Source organism: Lynx rufus, unplaced genomic scaffold (assembly GCF_022079265.1).
Source record: "Lynx rufus isolate CCGP_SWC_20201006 ecotype Redwood Valley unplaced genomic scaffold, mLynRuf1.p SCAF_18, whole genome shotgun sequence".
Classification (NCBI taxonomy): domain Eukaryota; kingdom Metazoa; phylum Chordata; class Mammalia; order Carnivora; family Felidae; genus Lynx; species Lynx rufus.
In genome coordinates, this window is record NW_025814832.1 from 40,495,832 (window position 1) to 40,517,257 (window position 21,426).

The window sequence follows — 21,426 nt, forward strand, 5'->3', positions numbered from 1 at the left end:
TCCACTGCAGGCAAGCTAATTTGCTTACCATTTATCTTCTTCCCTGTGCTTTTGAAGTCTGTCTAGCCCTCCTTGCCATCAGCCATGTAGACCATCCCAGAGCTCACCTCAACCAGGATGCATCTGATTAGCCTCAACACTTCAGACTGCTTTGACCTGAAATCCCTTACGGACCTATGTGCAAAACCAGCCTGTTCTCTGGGTCCAGAAAGGGACACTCAAAAGAGCATCAAATTATGACCAATAAGGGATAACACTGAGTAGTGATGTCATTTAATCATCAGATATAATATTTTAATAACTTTATATATGTGCAGGGCACTATACTAGATAATGAGGACAGCAGGGTGAGGCAAAGTCCCTACCTTCAAGGAATTTATATTAAACAAATATAATTAAAATTGCCATATATACTATGAAGGAAAAGAATAAAGATGTTGTGAGAGAGAATTGTAGGGTAGAGTTAATAATTTTGGTTAGGTAGGACAGGGAATATTCTAAGGATGTAATATCAAGGCCTGAGGCCTGAAGGATGAGTTGAATTTAGCTAAAGAGTAAGGGCAGGGGTGCCTGGGTGGCTTAGTCGGTTAAGCGTTTGACTTTTGATTTTGACTTAGATCAGGATTTCACAGTTCGCGAGATCAAGCTCTGCATCGGGCTCCTCGCTGGCACTTCAGAGCCTGCTTGGGATTCTCTCCCTCTCTCTCTGCCCCTCCCCTGCTCACGTACTCTCTCTCTCCCTCTCTCTCTCTCTCAAAATAAATAAACTTAAAACAAATTATAACTAACTAAATAGCTTCTCCTTGTTAAAAAAAAGAATAAGGGCAAAGTGATTTAGGAAGAAGAAGTAATAAGTGTAAAGGGTTCCACTTTAATCAGTCAATATTTTTTAAGCATCTACTAAATATGTAATTGTTTTCCTAAAACAATAAAGAGACATGTAAGGCTTAGCCTTCCCTTCGGGAGATATGACATAAATAATCTTGATCATATTAGTCTGCTCAGGATGCTATAACCAAATACCACAGACTGGGTGGAGTAAGCAACTGAAATGTATTTTCTCACAGTTCTGGAGGCTAGAAGTCCATGATCAAGGTGCTAGCAAATTTGGTTTCTGATGAGAGCTCTCTTCTGGGCTTGTAGATGGCTACTTTCTTGCTATGTGCTTCATGTGACCGTCCCTCTACCCTCTTAGGTTTGTATCATGGACCCTGTAAATTAAACTGACAAAAGACAGATTAACAGAATTTTAAAAATAAGAGTTTAAAAACAAGAGGTGGTTAGAACAGAACTTGAGGCTTACATAACATCTTAGCAAACAGCAATAAATTTGTGGAGAAGTGACAAAACAAAGGAGAAAAGTTTGGGCTTGCGGGGTGGTAAGCTGTGTAAAGGTAAATATATGGGGGAACTAATGGAAGATAAGGGTTATTTCAGTAAAGTTTGTTTGTGCAGAATCAGTGCCAGCTCCTTGTCTCTAGTGATAATGGTTGTTTTCCTCCTCCTGGTACCGGAGAGGGGGGAAGAGGAAACAACTTCACAAAGGGAAATTGATGTCCTGATTTTAGGCAAATGGGGGAAAGCAAAGAGTACTTTCTGTGTTTGTTGCTTCCTAGTTTTTTTCAGGTCAAAATAATTCTTATGCCAAAGTGACATATTCTGGTCCCCTTTGGGGAATATAGAGTATAACAGGGAAGTGAGGCAAGGCTGAAAAAAGTGGCAGAGACTAGACCGTGGAGGACCTTAGAAGAGAAGTTAACAGGTTTGAGTGATCTCCTGAGAGCAATGGGAAATCCTGAGTTGGGAGGGGAGGATTAGGAGGGAGTCCTGACATGATCAGACTTGTTTTTGAGGGTAGGTAAGGCTGGAGACAGGAAGAGATAAGAAGGTATATTCAGGGTAAAATTAGTAGGGCTTTTGTGACTAGATGGTAGGGTCAAAGAGAGAGCATGGTTTCAGGTTTGGGTAATGGAGAGGATGGTGATACCTTAAACTGAGATGGGAAGTACTTCAAGTATGAGGAACAAGGAATTCTATTCTGAACAAGAACCTGTGAGATGTCCAGTTGACAGCTAGGCACTCAGGTCTGGAGTTCTAAGAAGCAGTCTGACTAGAGGTACGGATTTTGGAACAATTTTATGAGAGCGGAGGCCAAGAGAATGGATGGGTTTGGAAAGGAAGAAAGCATAGGGGTGAGAAGAAGGCCTAGAACAGGCCCCTGAACCATTCTAACATTAGAGGGCTACAAAGGAAACTAATAAAAACAGAGCAGTAGGAGGAAAACCAGGAGACTGTGTGATCAGAGATGCCAAAGGAAAGGGATGATTTGACCAAGAGGGAGGAGCCAACACAGGAGTAAATGCCTCAAGGTCAGGTAATATAAGATGATACGACAGCAGCATGAACAGGGACAACAGGAGGTACAGACAAGGGTCAATGAAGGAATTCAGAAGAGCAATCTTGTTGGGGGCTATGTATTTAGTGGGACCTGCATCTTGGCAAGAAAACCAAGTCTAGCTTCTTGAACGGTTCCCTAAAAGCCGGCCTCTGAATCTGAGTGAACATGAAACAGACAAAGAGGCAGGCTAAGGAGAAGAGATAATTTACCATGTTTGGAATAATGCTTATTGTAACCCAGCTCCGTTCACCAGCTAAACATTATGTGGATAATGGATGACAGCAGGATGCCTAAGTGGTTGCTGGATGGCAAGTTAAAGTAGGTCAATCAGGAACACAGAAGGAAGTAAAAATGCTTTAAAAGATCCCATCAAAGCACAACTTCAAACAATGTGGCCTTGCTGTGGATGAGCAGAAAACCACAACAGATGTATTAGCCCAGTGAAGAACAGTTAGAAAAGAGATGCCTTTTTTTAGGGAGGAAAAAAAAAAAATCCCGGGGGATTTTAGAAGCAAATTGTAAATTTAAGAGCCAGAACACCAAGCATCAGAGACTCTTCTGACTCTAGATACACATTTTCACACACCAAATATCATCATTATGTATCCTGTGTTGCAAGTTCCTAGTTCAAGTTTACAAGAATCTATTGCACAAAAATCTACTGGCTGCATGTTGTATGTAGAAGAGCTGTGTGTGTAAAACAACCACAAGCTTAGCATGGGCAAATAATGTCATGTGCCAATTAAAAATGCAAATACAACTTTAGTCTACTTTACTAGAAGTCATCCCAATAATAAAAGCAATAGTCTCAGCGCTCTCTGCATTAATCAGAATAAAGGTGGAGTGTTATGACCAGCTAAAAGCATCACATTTTAAGAGTGATATCTCTCGCCCATCTCCTTTCCATTACCATTACAGATTCTCTCATCTCACATCTGGTAGACTGTTTCCAAAGATGGTCCAGCAATCAATCCCTCTGGTGGCACAAGCCTTTTGTAGTGTCATGTTGCCAACTTCTCTCATCTAGAGTCTATTTCTCCTCCCCTTGAATCCAGGTGAGCCCTGTATCTTGCTTTAATCAATTCTCCTCCCCTTGAATCCAAGCGAGCCCTTTATCTTGCTTTAATCAATGAGAAGTGATGGGGTTTGATTTATAGACCTAGACCTTAAGGGGCCTCCTGGCTTCAGTTTTTACCTTCTTGGTTGCCAGCCACAAAGTCAAGAATGGGGCTAGCCTACCGACTGATGAGAGGCCAACGCTGAGACACAAGTCATGTGGAGATGTGGAGAACTGAGGGGCACAGGCAACAGCAAGCACCAAGGCCCCAAACGTGAGTGAGGCCATTTTGGATCTCCAGCCCCAGTCAAGCCACTGACAGTAATATTCTATATCTGTGCTACCCAGTATGGGAGCCACTAGCCACGTGTGTCTATTGAATTCTTGGAATGTGACTAGGGTGTCTGAATATTTTCATTTTTAATTCACTTGATTTTAACTAAGCTTTAAATAGCTAGTGACTACGCAGTTGGACAGTGTAGACGACTCATAATCCTGCTAAAAACAAACAAACAAAAAATAAAAACAGGGCACAGGGCAGAAGATCTCCTTGGCACTTACCCTTTATGGTGCTACAAATAAGCAGTTACTAGAGATGGTTGGTGGTGACAGATATAGCTCGGTTAACTAGTATTGAAAAACAAAAAAACCCTTCCTTCAACATCACCCGAAGGAAGGAAGGAATCCATTCTAACCTGTTTCATCTGCATAAAATGTGAGAACCAGAAAGGGAAATTCCCACATCATAGACTATACCATGAGTTCCACATCTAGCATAGAGATGTCCTGATTAGACAATCAACTTTCAGAAACTGCTTTCATCATCTATCAAAAAACAAAATGTTAATAGTTCCCTGGTTCACACGTTTTGGGGGGAGAGGGAGCAGGAAGGAAACTTGAGAGAGCCTACTGTGTGCGTCAGACACAACCACATACATCAATCCATTTAATTCTTTTAATCATTATTTTCAGACTAAGGAAATACAAATTCAGAAATGTGACTTGCCTAAGGATCTGAAACTAGTTGGTGCCAGAGATGACATTCAAAATCCAGCCTCTAGATTTCCCAATACGCCTAATGCCTCTCCTATCAGGACTAACAATTTCCATGATCTGGTCATCTATGTAACTATTTCCAGTTAATGCCTTAACTCTTACCAGACTGATCTCATTTCTGCTTCCCTTCACTTGACACTCTTCTTCTAATTCCACCTATCCTTCAGAGTCCAGTTTAAGTCTCCCTTTTTCCTTCCCTGAAACTTTTCTCATCTTAATCCCAATTTATTTCCCTCTCTTCTGAATTTTTACGTCGCTTACAATGGGCACCACATAACGTAGCAGTCTGTTACATTGTCTTTCCCTTAAAGAGACCGTAATCTCTTCAAGGTGGACAGCCCATGTCCTTACCAGTCTTTGAAGCCTGGCAATCCTTCCAAATTTCCTATTTTCCTTGAGCCCTGAATAGGTACTTCTGGAATGATAAATGAACTAAGCTCAACAAATACTTCTTGATTAATTAAAGTCAGCCCCAAACTCTCGTGTTTTACCCTCTCCTCAAACTACCGCGCCTCAATTGATCCGGAGAGGTTCAGTGGCGAGTGGAGGCGGTAGTCCGGCCATGTAACGCTCCCCGCCCGCTCCGGTAAGCCACGCCCAACCCGCTGTCGCCGATTGGGCGTGGCTCAGCCTAGGGTGGCCGATTGGGCGTGGCGTGCGTGAGTGAAGGCGTGGCCGAGAGGGGAAAACTCCGCTCTGGATCGGACTCGGTAGTCCCCGGGAATCCTCGACAATTTCCGGCAACAGTCTCCTCCTCAGCCGATCGGCCTCGGGCATTTCCGGTCCCCTTCGGGCTTTTCCGTCTGGCTCCCGCGCGGATCTCACCACTTCGGGTATTTCCGTGTCCCACTCGGAGGTACTCGGCAATCGCTCGGCCTCCCCCATCCCCCGGTAACGGTCGCTGGTGAGTTTAAATGAGCCGGGGCTGGCCGGGCCGGAGCCGCTACGGGGGGGCCCTGAGGCACTGCAGAAAGTGGGCCTGAGCCTCAAGGATGACGGTGCTGCAGGAACCCGTCCAGGTAATGATAACCCCGCTCGCCGAGGCTTGGCTCGAAGCCTCGGCCGGGAAGCCGCGTACGGCCACTCCGCGGCCTGGTGCGGCCTAGGCCCGGCAGCTTCTCCCGCCTCCCCTGCTGCCGGGTCCTGCCTGTCTCCGCGTCGGCTCGGAGGCCTCGCCCGCAACCTTACCCGCGTTGCCTCTGGTCCTGCCTTGCTTCCACCCCGGGTGCGAGCGGGGTTCGGCGATAATGCCTCTGTCCACCGCCGGGCCACGGTGGGGCCAGCCCCTCCTGTCAGTCCAGGGGCCTGGCCCCCCCCCCGGCCGGGGTGAGAGACCAGGGGCCGAAAACTCGCCCCAGGTGCTCCCTTGCCCCGGGATGATTGGGAATCACGTTTGATCAGAGCTTGTATGATCTTCGTAATGGTGGGGCAAGTTGGCGGGGTGGGGGTGGTGGGGGTGGTGGTGTTCGGTTTTGTTTTTGTTTTATGTGAGAGGGCGGAGGGCCGATAAGATCGGTATTTTTAATACTAATTTCTGTTTTGGTAACAGACGTCCTATAGCCCACGTTGCTTTCCTCGCTCAGTGAATTTCCCACTGGACAATGATCTGGGAAGAGAACTCCCGAGGCCCAGCGCTGAGGGGCAAGCACCTATACGAGGGGAAGGGGTGGAAACGGCAAATCTGGGTGTTTTGTTTTTTTTTTTTCCCCGTGACCGGTGTGATGGGGATCAGGAGTGTTTTGTGCATGTTGATAGTGCGTTCAGGAAATGAAAGACAAATAAGGGTTTTTACATCCATTTCGCTGTCCTTACGACACCAAGGTATGCTTTGACGCACAGTGCTCTGTTGGCACGGGAGAAACCCTATTGGATTTGAAGTGTGATGCAGTGCCAGTCATTTTCCCCCTGCCATCTCAAGAAACTGAATCTTTTGTCCGTTACTGATGGACCAGGTCTGGGAGACTTTCAGCTCACCATAGGATCTTTGACTTGAATAGAAGAGTTGACCTCTATCTATCAAGTGCTGTCATTGAGTTATGGACTTTTTTTTTTTTTGAAGTTACAAAGCAAATCAATTTTAGAAATTACTTCACATTACCCTTAATAGGCCTGTGACCAAATAATAAATATTTTAATACATCACTGCTTCCATATTTCCTTTAATTTTTCTTCCCGGAATGAAATACAAGTATCTTCCAGTTTGCTTCTTTTACATATAGCAACTATTAGTATTTGAACCAATATAATGTGGAATTCTGTCTTAGGAAATTTACCTGTTTGTAATTGTATCCATGCTTCCAAAGCTATTTCTTTTCAAACAAATTCCTCTTACTGGTAGAGTCCCTTTTAAGTTTTTTTGTTTTTTGTTTTTTTTTAGGCCTAACATTAAATTAGAAGTTATCTGTATCTTTTGTTGTTGTTGTTATTAAGTAGCCTCCACGCCTATCATGGAGGATGACCCTGACAGCAAGAGGCACCCAGGTGCCCCAAAAGTTACCTGTACCTTAAATGAACAAGTATATCACTCAAGTTGTTTAATTTCTGTTTCATGTTTTGTATGTAATTTTGTCTTCATTAATGATACATTTGCCTCCTCTGGACCCCCAATTTTCTCAATTGATAAACTACTCTCAATGCTAGCCTATAGCCACTATTTAATAACAATTTCAACTTGTATAAAAACATGGAGAAGAAAAGACTATGTAGCCCGTTCCTAGATGGTACCCATCAAGTTCCCTCTTTTTCCTTACAGTACTCTTAGTGGTAATGCTCTTAGGTCTTTTTGAGCCTTAAAAGTCAAATTTGTCCCATTTTTCTTCCCCCATACCACCTTTGTCCATTAGATTTGGGGACTGTGGTTAGAAGTTTTAGGATAGGGCTAGGTGAGAATTTTGGTTGTAATTTATAGTAGAAGAAGCCCTTCAGTAAGGGGTCTGGCAGTGGGAGAAACAAGCAACTTTAGCTACGATGATGATGATGATCAACTGATTAGGGATAGGGCTGAACATGGGAAAGAATCACTAAGGAGAAAATAGGACAGATAGATACTATTGTTTTTTTTAACTATGATAAGTAATTGCATGTACTTGTAAAGGGACGAGTAAGTTGGGGAGTTGTTTGGGGCATCATGATATTACCAGGCTTAGGAAAAAGTTGAGAGGAAAGATGAACAACTGTTTGCTTTTTTTTTCTTTAAACTTTTGACACGGAATAGCCAGTCTGATAAGTTGCGTCAGCCTAAATATTAGCTCCTCCTCCAAATTGTCTCTCATAGAAAAACTTTATATTTGAGTCTTTACAAAAGACTCTCCTGTTATGAGGCAGAAATTCTGTCAATTATTTTATTTTTAATTGTTTGGGGGAAGACACACAGCCTAAATGATTTCAATCAGTGTCAATTTGGATATTTATAAAATTCACCTGATGAAATGGATTTTAAAAAAAAGCAAAGACATTTTAATGGATTTATCAGTTTTTCCTGGGGGTAGAACTTCATGGAAGTGTGAAGTTGTAAACAAGCTTTGTAAAAATCGCCTTAATAAGCAGTGTACTAAGTGGATACTATACATATGATATTGTTTTAGAGATCATTCAGATAGTGAAGGAATACTTTGGGCTTGGAATAAGATATACTGGGATAGCATCTAGCATGGATTCAAAGGGTACCATATTTCAAATAACTTAGAATTAAATGTATATTCAGGAAGGTTGTGTTAGATGAAAAAAATGGCTTTTTGATATCAAAGATAGATGTGAACAGTTTCCATAAAATTGTTCTGTTCGATGAGAATAGAAAAAGATGAAATTCCTAAATAAATTTTGTCATTTGAGAAATATGTATGTGTAACTAAATTGATAAAGCAATAGGCATTTGACTATTTGATCTTCATTCAAAAAACATATACTTAAGCCAGCTGAAACACATTTATGAAGTTTTCTTTTGGCAAATGGGAAAATACCTTATATTTATAGACAGTATAGTATCTTGAAGGCAGTGCTACATCATACCTGAACTGGGAGAATAAGCTTTGGGGAATGTGGGTGGAGGAGGAGGTCATTGCAAACATATATAATAATTTCATTTCTTTATGGACTAGTGTTCTGATATAGCCCTTTTTGTGTTTATGCTGTTTATATAGAGAAAGCATTAGGCAAATAATCACAAATTTGTAATTACAAACTGATAAGGGCACTATAAATAGGGTGTGAGGAGAAAGACCTAATGAGGGACTTGACCTAAGCCCAGGTGTCAGGTTTGCAATTGAACCACCAAAAGAGGTACTAGAGAATAGCAAAAAGTTAAGCAGCCTCAACGAAAAAATCAAATTGGAAAGAATGTTATGTACCTGCTATGTACCAAGCACAGAAGAGTATGAAAGACATCCTAAAATCTTCTCTAAAAATAGGGTCAGGAAGGTCTTTTTTGAGCAAATAACATTGAAGCTGGGATCTGAAGGTTGAGAAGGAAACAGTAATTTGAAGAGCATAACAGAAGGAGAAAACAGTATGTGCAAAGTCCCTAAGACATAGCAGCACTTGGCACTGAAATAACTGAAAGAAGGCCAATGTGACTGGAGTTGCATATTAATGGAAAACCATTATAAGGAGTTCAGTTTTCATTCTAAGTGTGTGGGGAGTCATTGAAGGATTTTCAGAAGAAGGTTGACTTGATATAGATGTTAGATCTCTTGGCTACTATATGTGAAATGTAATGGAAGAAGGAGGCAAGAATAAAATATCTTAGGGGCGCCTGGGTGGCTCAGTCGGTTAAGCGTCTGACTCTTGATTTCACCTCATGTCGTGATCGCATGGTTTGTGAGATGGAGCCCTACATGGGGCTTTGCGCTGATAGCACAGAGCCTGCTTGGGATTCTCTCTCTCTCTCTCTCTCTCTCTCTCAAAATAAATAAAAACTTAAAAAGTACGCTTAGGATGAAAGTAACCTAGACCAAAGTGGTAGTAGTGGAGTAGGAAAGAGATTGATAAATTCAAGAGATGTTTTGGAGGTAGAACCAATGAGACATGGAGACTGATTGAATGGGAGAGGGTGGGGATCAAGACTGCTGCCTGGATTTCATTTTGGTGGTGCCATTTAATAAATGAAGAATCCTGTGAGGGGGGACAAATCTGAAGGAGGATAATTAACCTGTTTTTGTTTTTTTTTAACAGCATTGATTTTGAGAGCGAGAGAGAGAGAGAGCAGGGGAGGGGCAGAGGGAGAGGGAGAGAGAATCCCAAGCAGGTTTCGTGCCATCATTGAGGAACCTGACTCGGAGTTTGATCTCATGAACTGTGAGATCATGACCTGAGCGGAAGTCAAGAGTCCGACACTTAACCAATTGAGCCACCCAGGTGCCCTGACAATCTGTTTTGAACAAAATGAGTTGGAGATATTTGTGAAGCCAACCAGTAGAAATATGGAGAAAAAAACCTCTAATCTTTTGAGGGATCTAGTCTTGTTGGGAAGCTAAGAATGTTTAACAGGAACAATTGGATAATGTTACAAGTTAGTATGTATTTGATTGCACAGATAATAATAAAGAAATTCAGTAAACAGATCCTTGTAGACTGGAAAAATGGTGTTTCTTGATGGAGTGGAACTTAAAGCTTTAGAAGATGGGAAGTGTTTGGATTGGTAAAAAAGAAGGGAAAAAATGGTTTTAGCCTGGAATAGCACGAGCAAAAGCCTAAAATTGAGAATGGTGTTTAGGAACAAAACAACCATAAAATATTATAGTTTTGGTTGGAATGGGAATTTAGAGCAGGAAGAGATAAGGTTTTGCTAGCCAGGTAGAATCAGATTATAGGGGACTTAACATCCAGATTGAGGGGTTTAAGGCATTGGTAATAATAGCCATTATACGTTTTTGAACAGAAGACTTCTTTTTTAACGTTTATTTTTGAGACAGAGAGAGACAGAGCATGAATGGGGGAGGGTCAGAGAGAGGGAGACACAGAATCTGAAACAGGCTTCAGGCTCTGAGCTGTCAGCACAGAGCCCAACACGGGGCTTGAACTCACTGACCGCGAGATCATGACCTGAGCCGAAGTTGGCCGCCTAACCGACTGAGCCACCCAGGCGCCCCTTGAACAGAAGACTTCTAATGAAAGCACTGCTTTGGGAAGATTAATCTGGTGCTGTTGGCAAGGAGGGACAAGACGAGAGTTAGGGAGACATATGGGCTAGTAAAATAATCCAGTTACATGGTAACATACACCTGAGTTTCTCATTCTTGGTACTATTGATGTTTGGGGCAAACTAATTCTTTGTTGTGGGGGACCCTGTCCTATGTATTGTAGAGTGTTCTGCAGCATCCCTGGCCTCCACCCACTAGGTGCCCCCTCCATTTGTGACAATCAAAAATGCCCCCCACTGAGAATTACTAAATATCCCTTGAGGGGCAAAAATCACCCAGATGGAAAACCACTGATATAGACCTAAACTAAATTAAAGTTCTAAAAATAAGATTTTAATGTATAACAGGAAAATTCCACAGTGATTTTTTTTTCCCCCTTATACCTCCTTATATTGTCTGAAGCTTTTATTATCCATTTCTTTTATGGTTCAAAAAAAAAAGGCAGCTATCTTTTGACAAAAACAAGAATAAAACAAAATAATTTATGTGGTCACATTTAGGTCTGAATTAGTTGTACAGTTACAGAGGTTTGTTTATATTTTTAAAAATATTACATGTTTAAGAACAAGCAAGGAAAGAATTTTGCCATTTTGTGCTGTTGATTCCTCTTTTAAATTAATGCAACCTAGGACTAACCTAGAATTCGGTAGGAATTCTCTTTTAAACTTTTTTTTTTTTTTTTTTTTGAGGATGGGTGTGGTGTTGCTGTTTGTCTCCCTGTTAGCAGCATTCATCCATCTGGCTTTAATTTGTAGAAGTCCTGAGATGATGCACTGAATGATATTCTTTTGGGGACAGGTCCACACCAGCAGTTGGGCCAAAGTAGATGACTAGCCAGGGGGCTGATCTTAACCCTGCTCTTCATAAGCTCCTAATCTGTAGTGCCTTAGAAAATAGCCCATTTCCTCCCTATTTCCTACCAAAGAGACACCATCACTGAGGAACTTAGAGGTGCTTGAGCAGAGTGGTGATAGAAGCTATATGTGGGATTCTCCAAGTGGCAAATTTTATGGGGTATATGAGAGTTTGAGTTGGATGCCTTTACTATCACTTTCTCACCTTCTTAATTGGTAACAGGGGCGCTTGGGTGGCTCAGTCGGTTAAGCGTCCAACTTCGGCTCAGGTCATGATCTCACTGTTCGTGAGTTCGAGCCCCGTGTTGGGCTCTGTGCTGACAGCTAGCTCAGAGCCGGGAGCCTGTCTTCGGATTCTGTGTCTCCCTCTCTTTTTGTCCCTCTCCAGCTTGCTCGCTCGCGCGCTCTCTCAAACATTAAAAAAATTTTTTAAAAAGAATTGGTAATAAATTATATTCTTCTGAGCAAAGCTTGATTTTATATCAGAAATGGATAGAATCCTTGATTATGATACTTTTTCTCTTGTTCATTTAATATTGAAAAGACAGGAAAAAAAAGCAAAGTTCCAGGACTTTATGGCCATAGTATATGGCCATATGTGTGTCAAATTTTCCTGGTGATCAGTACTACTGAGTGAGCTGGTGAATCATTTGGGTCTTTTGTGGCTTATATATTAACAAAATAAGCAATTGTGGCAGATATGTTGGGAGATGTTATAATAATGGAAACTGTGTCTTTATTGAGTTTGTTTATATTGGAAGACAGGAAAGGAGGAGGTTTTTAGTGTCTACTATGTGCTAGTCTGTATACTAGGAGCACTGTATATGTATCATGTCATTTAATCCACACAATCTAAGAAATAGAGCTGTTTTCCAGATGAGGAGATTGAGGCTTCCAAGTCACACTCTTGGAAGTGCTGGCACACAAATTTGAACACATGCCTCCAAAATTAATCCTGAGTATATTGTTTCTACTCCCCATGTTCTTTCATTTACAACAAAATTAAACAAGTTGGTTCTTAGGAAATCTCCATATTTTGTAAAAGAGTAATTAGGTGGTAATTATTTGTATCACAAAATAATAATTGTGTGCCACAGAGTTTCTTTCAGTAGAGATTTCCAGAGATTCTTACCTATTGGACTTACAGTTGACCCTTGAACAAGGCAGGAGTTAGGGGCACTGACCCCTATGTAGTGGAAAAATTCGAACATAACTTTTGACTCCTCAAAAACTTAGCTACTCTCAGCCTACTGTTGCCTAGAAGCCTTGCCAATAACATAAACAGTTGATTAACACATATTTTGTATACGTATTATATACGTGTTCTTATAATACAGCGAGCTAGAGAAAAGAAAATGTTACCAAGAAAATCATAAGGAAGAGAAGATACATTTTTAGTAGTATATTGTATTTATTGAAAAAAATCCACATGTAAGTGGACCCATGCAGTTCAAACCCATGCTGTTCAAGGGTCAACTGTATATGAATACAGAGAACCTTAAAGCTAAGACTAACATAAGATACTACCAGTAGGAGGACTGGCAGAAATCAAAGATCAGTTGTTTATTCATTCAACATCCATTAGTTAAGCCCTTGCTTAAAAAGTACATAATAGATGCTGGGAATCTAATAATGAGCAAAACCGGAAGTAGTCTCTACCTTTCTGCAGTTTATAGTGAGGAAGACATTACTTATTTATGTAAAATTACAGCAGTGAGAAGTATTACAAAGGAAAGGTACTTAGTGCTATAAAAGTGTGTAATAGGAATGCCTGACCTCATCAGAGCTCCCCCAAAAAAGTGTTCCCTGAGAAAGAAGTCCAAAGAATGACTCGAATATGCATAGTTTGGAGGAAGGTACCAGGTAAAGTGAACTATGTATATGTTTAAAGGGCCTGTGGCAGGAAGGTAACATGGTAGGTTTGAGGAGTCGAAAGAAAGCCATTGTCCTAACACCACGTAAGAAAACATGATACAAGAGGAATTGGAGAGGTAAGCACGGACTATACCATCCTCCCTGGTTTGGTGGTTTGGATTTTTGTCATTAAGGACAATGAGAAGCCAGAGAAAGATCTTAAGTGAGAGGATAATATGATCAGATCTGATTTGTGAAAAGCTCACAGAGAGAAAATGGATCACAAGGTGGGAAAGAATTCAGGGAAGACAAATAAGACACTATTAAAAGTAATGGTGGGGGGCGCCTAGGTGGCTCAGTCGGTTGAGTGTCCAACTCTTGGTGTCGGCTCAGATCATGATCTCATGGTCATGGAATCAAGCCCCGCACATCAGCTCCATGCATGGTGGGTGTGGAGCCTGCTTGAGATTCTCTCTTTCCCTCTTTCTGCCCCTCCACTTGCACACACACTCTCTCAAAATAAACTTAAAAAGGGGGGGGGGGACAGGTCTGCCTTAGAAAGTAAATGTTTCATTGAGTTTCTTCCTTTCATCACCATTGCAGTTGCCTAATTTAAATGAGTATCATTTTGACATATACCTATATGCACGGTTCCAGAACCCTAGGTCATGGGATGGTCTGGTAGAACACCAGAGGGACAGATAAGTTCTTATGGAGGTTTAGGATTCAGCCAAGTACTGTGCTAGATTTATCTCAAAGGTAGTGTTTTTTGTACTTATTTTACAGATGATTAAAACTGAAGGTCAGAGAAGTGACTTGGATATCTTGATTAGCAAGTGTCAGAGGGTTAGAGTTAGGTTTCATCGGCCATGGATTGAAGCTGGAGGTTATATTAAACAGTCAAATAATTGAATCAAATTAGATTTGAACACCCTTTAGCCTGTTGTTTTCTGAATGACGTTTTTTTGAGTTCTTCCACCGTGCAAATGTTGAAGTTCTCTGAGGAAAACACTCATAGTTTGTCACATTACCTTTTACGTATGTCTTTTCTGTGTCATAGTACAGAGGAGATGTAGGCCAGATAGCAGAGAGCCTGTAGCATGTTTAAAACCTGCTCTTATATTCACTCCTTGCCAGTGCCACCTATTTTTGTTGGAAGGGTCACCTTCTCAATTGTTTGATTAAAAAAAAAAATCAAAAGCACAGGGGTGCCTGGCTGGCTCAGTCGGTAGAGCATGCGGCTCTTGATCTTGGGGTCATGGGTTTGAACTCCCAAGTTGGGTATACAGATTGCTTAAATAAATAAACTTTTAAAAACACATTAGAAAGCTTTGATTAGGGAGGAAGACACGATGATAATGTTGATGGCACGGCTAAAATTTGAGTAATTATTAGGTATGTACTAGGAGCCATTATGTACTTTATGTAGCATTATGTACATATTAACCATTATGGACTCTTATGTTTTAATTTTTTTTTTCAAGGTTTTTTATTTATTTTTGGGACAGAGAGAGACAGAGCATGAACGGGGGAGGGGCAGAGAGAGAGGGAGACACAGAATCGGAAGCAGGCTCCAGGCTCTGAGCCATCAGCCCAGAGCCTGATGCGGGGCTCGAACTCACGGACCGTGAGATCGTGACCTGGCTGAAGTCGGACGCTTGACCGACTGCGCCACCCAGGCGCCCCTGGACTCTTATGTTTTAAAACAAGAGACTTGAGACATTGTTACTTGCCCAAGACACAGAACTAATAAGTCACGGAACATGGATTTGAACCCAGGTCTCTCGAGAGCTATCATCGTTTAGCAGTGATGATATTTATGTTTGAAGAATGTAACTCTGGGACAGAATGGATTACCTACAGCTTACAGGCAGGAAGACCACGTAGAAGGCTAAGAGTTGAAAGAAGATTGTTAACAGAATGGGACTAGAAAAGAGGGGAAAGCTTCTAGATACTGTTCTTTAGGTGCAGTTCTATAAATGATGGTTAGACACTAGCCAGCCCATTCGAATTGCTTAAATCGATAATGTACCCAGATTGATTTACCAGTACATTCATTATTTCATCTACACTCAACCCAACATCCTTGACCTTGTGTGATAAAGTTGTTTTGCGTTTCAAACTACAAGGAGCACCTCTCCTACTCCTGGCTGCAGCGGTGCCCCTGGTGGAGGACCCTGGTGTGTGCGGAGGAAAGTACCTTTCTAGCTCAGTAACTTGTCTTCTCCTTCCTTTTAAGTATTGAATTCAGTTCTACAACTATTTATTGAAACCTATGATATATCAGGCTCTAATACTGTCTCTCATCAGCTGGACCAGTGATACTTAATGAACCAGGATTTCTGTGAACCCCTAACATTGTACACAGATTTTCTGTATATATATGTACATGTGCTTTTTTCTGGAAAAGAGGTCCATAGCTTTTATAAGTTTTTACATAAGAGGGTTCTGTAAAAGGAAGGAGAGCTACTTATCTAGAAAAGTAGAAGAATGATTCTGAGCCCTGAATGCTTACCAGTGAAAAGGTTTCAAAGTAAAGACATCTAAACTCAGTCCCAGCGTCCAGGGATTGTGATGCAGTGGGTTTGAGGTAGAGCATTGTCAAGCAAGGATTGGTAGCCACTGATCTAGACAGTAGTAGCTCTAAAAGGTACTCCATGAGAACAGAAACTATCTGTTAATTACTATAGATAGAGACTTCAGTGCCTGGCACATAATAGGCACTCAATGAATATTTATTGAATGAATGAGTACTAGAACTCTTCAGAAAAGTTAAAAAAGACACCACTACCCCCCTCCCCCACTATTGGTTTTCAGTCATAGTAAGTCATGCTGGAATCAGTAAAAAAAAAAAAAAAAAAAAAAAATTTCCTCGCACAATCATAGTCTACCTTTGTACTCTAAATAGCTGAGGCTGTTGTTGATACCCATCACAGGCAAATGTTACCAGAAATAAAGTCAAGGAGTAATAAGGAGTAGGAACCTCAGATCCTTGGTTAATGGTACATGGAAGAATTGTTAGCAGCAATATGCAACATTTTTATTGGGGGTTCTGGCTGTTTCAGCACAGCTTGTCTTTGGTATCTTCTTTATTTAGGTGGCTCTGACTGGGGAAGAATCATACAGGGATATAACAGCGCTCCTTTGCAGATCCCATTGGTATTCACGGCCTTCTCTTTTTTCTCTTCCCATCTATTTTGCTTCCCAAGTAATAGAGAGGACCCTCCAATTGCTAATGAGTTTTTTTAGTGTAGTATGATATTTCAGTTTTTAAGTATTCCTTTCTATGAGATTGAGGGGCACTGTGTGATTAATTCATATGGAAACAAGCATATGTGGCAGCCAGCAGAGAACTGAAGTGTGGCAAAATTACAATTGCATGAACCCCTTTGCCTTCTGGAAATTATGAGTAGGGGTGGTCAGTCAGGCTTTGGGACAGCAAATTATCTTCAGTACAGAGTCTATAAGTATCTGAAAATTCTAGGATTTCTCTTATTTTTTATGTATACTGTTGGGATCCTTTGGTTATGCCGACTACTTCTGAAAATCTTTGAGGGAGAATGAGATGGTACGTTTTAGACCAGAGGGAGATTTCTTTGTAGTGCAACTAATTTGGGTGGATTATGAAAGGAGGTGATATTGTGATTCATTTCTATTAATATGTAGGCTGTTTTATTAGGTATAAGAAATGGATTAGGGTCAAGAAGGAACATGAAGACCTACAAACAAGAGGTTTTGGAACTTGAGTAACTCAAGCCTTTCTTTTAAAGCTAAGGGCCATGGCCTGAAGGATTAGAAAGTATTTTATTCATAACATCTTGAATTAACAGATGAGACAGCCTCTTTGACTTTGGGGAATCTGCTGAGCAGGGATATTTTTAATTAGAATAAATCTTTTTTAGATCAGTCCTTTTCAAACTTTAATACGCATATAAATCACCCGGGGATCTTGTTAAAATGCTGATTCTGATTTAGTAGGTTTAGGATTGGGTCTGAGATTCCACACTTCTAGAAGATATTAGTGTTGTTGCTCCAAGGACCACACTTTGAATAGCAGTTTTAGATAGTTCTCAAAGTGGTAGGAAATGACTGGATTAAGAATGGTAACGTTAGAGGGAAAAATGCTGCCTGTGATAGTATGGATTATTAATTTAAATTAAATTTAAATTTGAATTAAATTTAAATTCCCACCTTTTTCCTTTCCCTTGTGCCTGGATGGAAATGGTCAGATTAGACAGTCCTGAGACTTTAAAAAATTTAGACTGTATGGAAAGTAAGCTTAAACAAGAGGCTCCAGAGACCCCATGAGAAAATAGAAAACTACACCCTTGGGCTGAGTAAGTCATCAACTACTACTAGGACTTTGAATATAAAAAATTGTAGTTAATAATACTCATAGAAATGTTAGTAAACATTTGCTTTTTCATTCAAATATTTGAGATTGTACTATAGCCAAGGCATATTAATCACTTGTTACAATGTAATCTAGCTTTACTGTTACAGTGTTAGCTAGTGGTTTCATTAGGTAATCCCACCATGCTGGTTTTATTGTAACTATTAAACTGTTCAACAAATTATGAGCTGTATACATGGCTAAAAATAAACACTGTTGTATCATGATCACTTGTAAGATATCTCAATTTGTGAGTTGATGATTTTTTTAATCAATTGGTGACTTTTATATCTTGTGATAGGCCAGAAGTTAAAAAGAAACCCAGAAAGATTAAAAGAAACTCCTATGGTGTTGTGCTTCTAAAAATGCTAGGCAAAACATAAATATATGTAAACACATAATTTACAGATACATAATTTATATAACAGACTTAAAATTAGTGTTATATGATACACTAAAACTTCAACAACAAAAAAACCTCTCTGGTTTAATGCTCTCAAAAATTCTGGATAAAATAGTAAGAAAAGGTAAATCATCTAACAGAAAAATGAATGACACATGAATTGGCATTTGCCAGAAGACCAATAAACGTGAAATAAATTACTATTGAACACATTGAACTCATTTCAATATTCAGAGAAATGCAAATTAAAGGCACTAGATAAGCATTTTACATCTGTCAGACTGGTGAAAATAAGAAATTGGGGGGCACCTGGCTGGCTATCATTAGAGCCTGCAACTCGATGTCAAGGTCATGAGTTCAAGCCCCACGTAGAGAGAGGGATAGAGATTACAATCAATCAGTCAATAAACAAAAATTTTTTTGATAGTACATAGTGTAGACAAAGATGTGGAATAATGAGTAGTCATATGTTTTTGGTAGGAGTGTAAATTAAACCCACACTTTGAAAATGATTTGTATTACCTAGTAAAGATGAACCTGTGTATGAACATGAACTCAACAACCCCATAATTTCATTCTTAAGTATATATCCCAATTTGGAGAGATTCTTAAATAGGTACCCTAAGAGATAAATATAAGAATGTTCTTTGCAGCATTATTATAACTGGAAAAAAACTAGAAATAACCCAAATGTTCATATACTGTAAATAGATAAAATGCATTTTGATGTATTTTTACAATGGAAATATTATTTATTCTGCAATCAAAATGAATGAATTCTAGCTACACAGATTGAGAATGAATTTTTTAAATATTGGATTTCAAAGCAAATTATAGCATAATATATACAACATGCTTGTATTTATTTAAAAATTCAGAAACCGGGAAAAGTGTTGCATTGCTTAAGGATGATACATACATACAAATGTATAAAAATTGTAAAGAAAACCTGAAGATTAACAAAATTCAGAGTGGTGGTTTCAGAGAGGTTATGTGACTGATGAGCACCTGTGGGAGAGGGCTTCAAATATATTGGTAATATCTATTTCTTGAGCTGGATAGTGAGTACATGGGTCTAAATGTTTTCATTTATTATTAATTAAAATGTCATTCTAGCTGTTATATACTTTATAGCTATGTTTTATAACTTTAGAAAAAGAAAAATATATTCACCTAGATTAAAGATTAGTGCTATTATAGTTTGTTCATTTGTCTCCCAATATGCTTCCTTGGGTGGGTGAGAATAGGGTTGCTTTAAAGGTCATAGGTGGAGAGGCATCTGGATGGCTCTGTCAGTTAAGTGGCTGACTCTTGATTTCACCTCAGGTCATGATCTCATGATCTGGGTCAGAGCATGGAGGCTGCTTGGGATTCTCTTTCTGTCTCCCTCCCTCTCCCCCCAACCCCATGTCCTTCTCCCCAACTCATTAGTACACACACTCAAGTAAAAAAATTTTTTTTAATTTTTTTTACATTTTTCTCATTTTTTTATTGTTGTAAGAAGTAACCACTTTTTAAAACAAAGTTTGTATTCAAGTATTTTGCTTTTATATAGAAAACTGAAATATATGACAAACCTAGCACAGGGGGTGGAAGAGAAGAATTGATTATGTACTTTTACAAGGATTTTATACTACATGTGGCTCTGTTTAACGTTATTTGAATTTAAATTCAGATAATTTAAAAATGTGTATTGTAAACCCTAGGACAATCACTAAAATAGACTATTTATTTTAATTTTTAATAAAAATTTTTAAAAATAGGTGGGGAAGTTTTTGTGGAGGATGACATTTCATGCATATCGTGAAAAATTGTTTAAACCACCGTTGTTAGTTTAGAGCAGTGTAGTTTAGTGGGGTGGGCAGACCCATAAACGTATAACTGTAACAAAATATGAGTGTGCCACTAGAAGAGATATGTTTACCAAAAAAAAAAAAAAAAAAAAAAGGTTAGGAATCAGCCAGGAAACCTTCATGAAGTAGATGTTAATTAAGCTGGGTCTGTAAGGATGAGCAATTTGTAAAAGGAGGTATGTGAGGGAGCCTCCATTCCTCTGTGGGGGAAGAGGAAGTACAAAAAGGCACAGAGGCCTAAATGTCCATGGAGGATTGAGTGAGTAAATTCAGGTATGTTAGGAGCCATACTGTGAAGAGCCTTGTGTAACATGCCATGGAGTTTGCACTATGGACATTGAGGTTTTGTTTTATTACTTAAATTAGGGTCATTGATTTGATTACAATATGTCAGGCTCGCTAGGCGTTACTTTGAAACTGTATATTTGTGTACTTATGTTCTTTTCCCTCTACTTTCAGGCTGCTATATGGCAAGCACTAAACCACTATGCTTACCGAGATGCAGTTTTTCTTGCAGAACGACTGTATGCAGAAGGTTTGTAATCTGTTCATTTCTATAAAACAATAAAGAAATAAAATAAATGGAATTCTGTCCTTTCCTATGACTTCAATATAACAAGATTCTGGGGATTGCTTTTGTTGTTTCTTTATGATTGGTACTAGTTCATAAAAACTTTTCCTTGCATCTGTTATCTCCCTTATGTGCTACTTTTAATAACTGTAGAGTTGTTTCAGGTTTTACACTATGGTTTACTTAATCATTTTCCAATCTTTAGATAGTTTTGTCTAGGTTTTCTGTTAAAAGAGTCTATATTCTATAGCTAAGAGCATGAATTTAGTCTATAGCTTTGGTATAAACCCTCACCCTGTCACTTATGCAGTTGTAGACCTTGGACACTCAGTGTCTGAGTATTTCAGAGTTCTCATCTATAAAATAAAGTTAACGATAATCGCTTGAGAACATTGAAGAGTGAAATGAGATAATGTATTTAAAGCACTTGGCACAGCCTTCTGGCATGGTAATAAATGTTGGATAAACATGTGCTGGTAATGTATACTTTGTTTCTGTCATTAATTCTTGTAATTCTCTTTCTAAGATGCTAATACAGATAATTAGGTACAGCTTTTTTTTTTTCTTTTATATGTCATTTTGTGGGGCTATATATTCTAGAATGGAACTTACAAGTCAAACGGTGATCAGTTCTACAACAAATTACTTTTTCCCCAGTTGATAACCCAGCAGAGAGAAGGGTAAAATAATCTGGAGTGTGACCAACACCATAAGACTTCCTTCATAATCCTTTCAGTATTAGATTTGATCAATTTAATGTATTTTTGCTTGCTTGAGAATTATGAAATATTTTGTCTTGCATTTTTATAACTACAAGGGATTCTGGGTATTTTCTCAAGTGTTTGTTTTA

At 39.6% G+C, this 21,426-nt stretch overlaps 1 protein-coding gene across 10 annotated transcripts in view; it reads left to right on the forward strand.

Annotated features, from left to right (window-relative positions):
• Window positions 1-5,206: 5,206 nt before the first annotated feature.
• CDC27 (cell division cycle 27) overlaps window positions 5,207-21,426 on the forward strand; it is a 69,704-nt gene continuing 53,484 nt past the window's right edge. For 7 of the 10 annotated variants that reach the window (XM_047081665.1, XM_047081670.1, XM_047081666.1 and 4 more), the window contains exon 1: window positions 19,496-20,540. In XM_047081665.1, the coding sequence (XP_046937621.1) occupies window positions 20,393-20,540 (148 nt within the window). In that variant the 5' untranslated portion in view covers window positions 19,496-20,392. Of the gene's footprint in view, window positions 5,531-19,495; window positions 20,541-21,426 lie in introns of those variants that run through there. The other 3 variants (XM_047081669.1, XM_047081671.1, XM_047081673.1) reach the window with 3 other exon arrangements.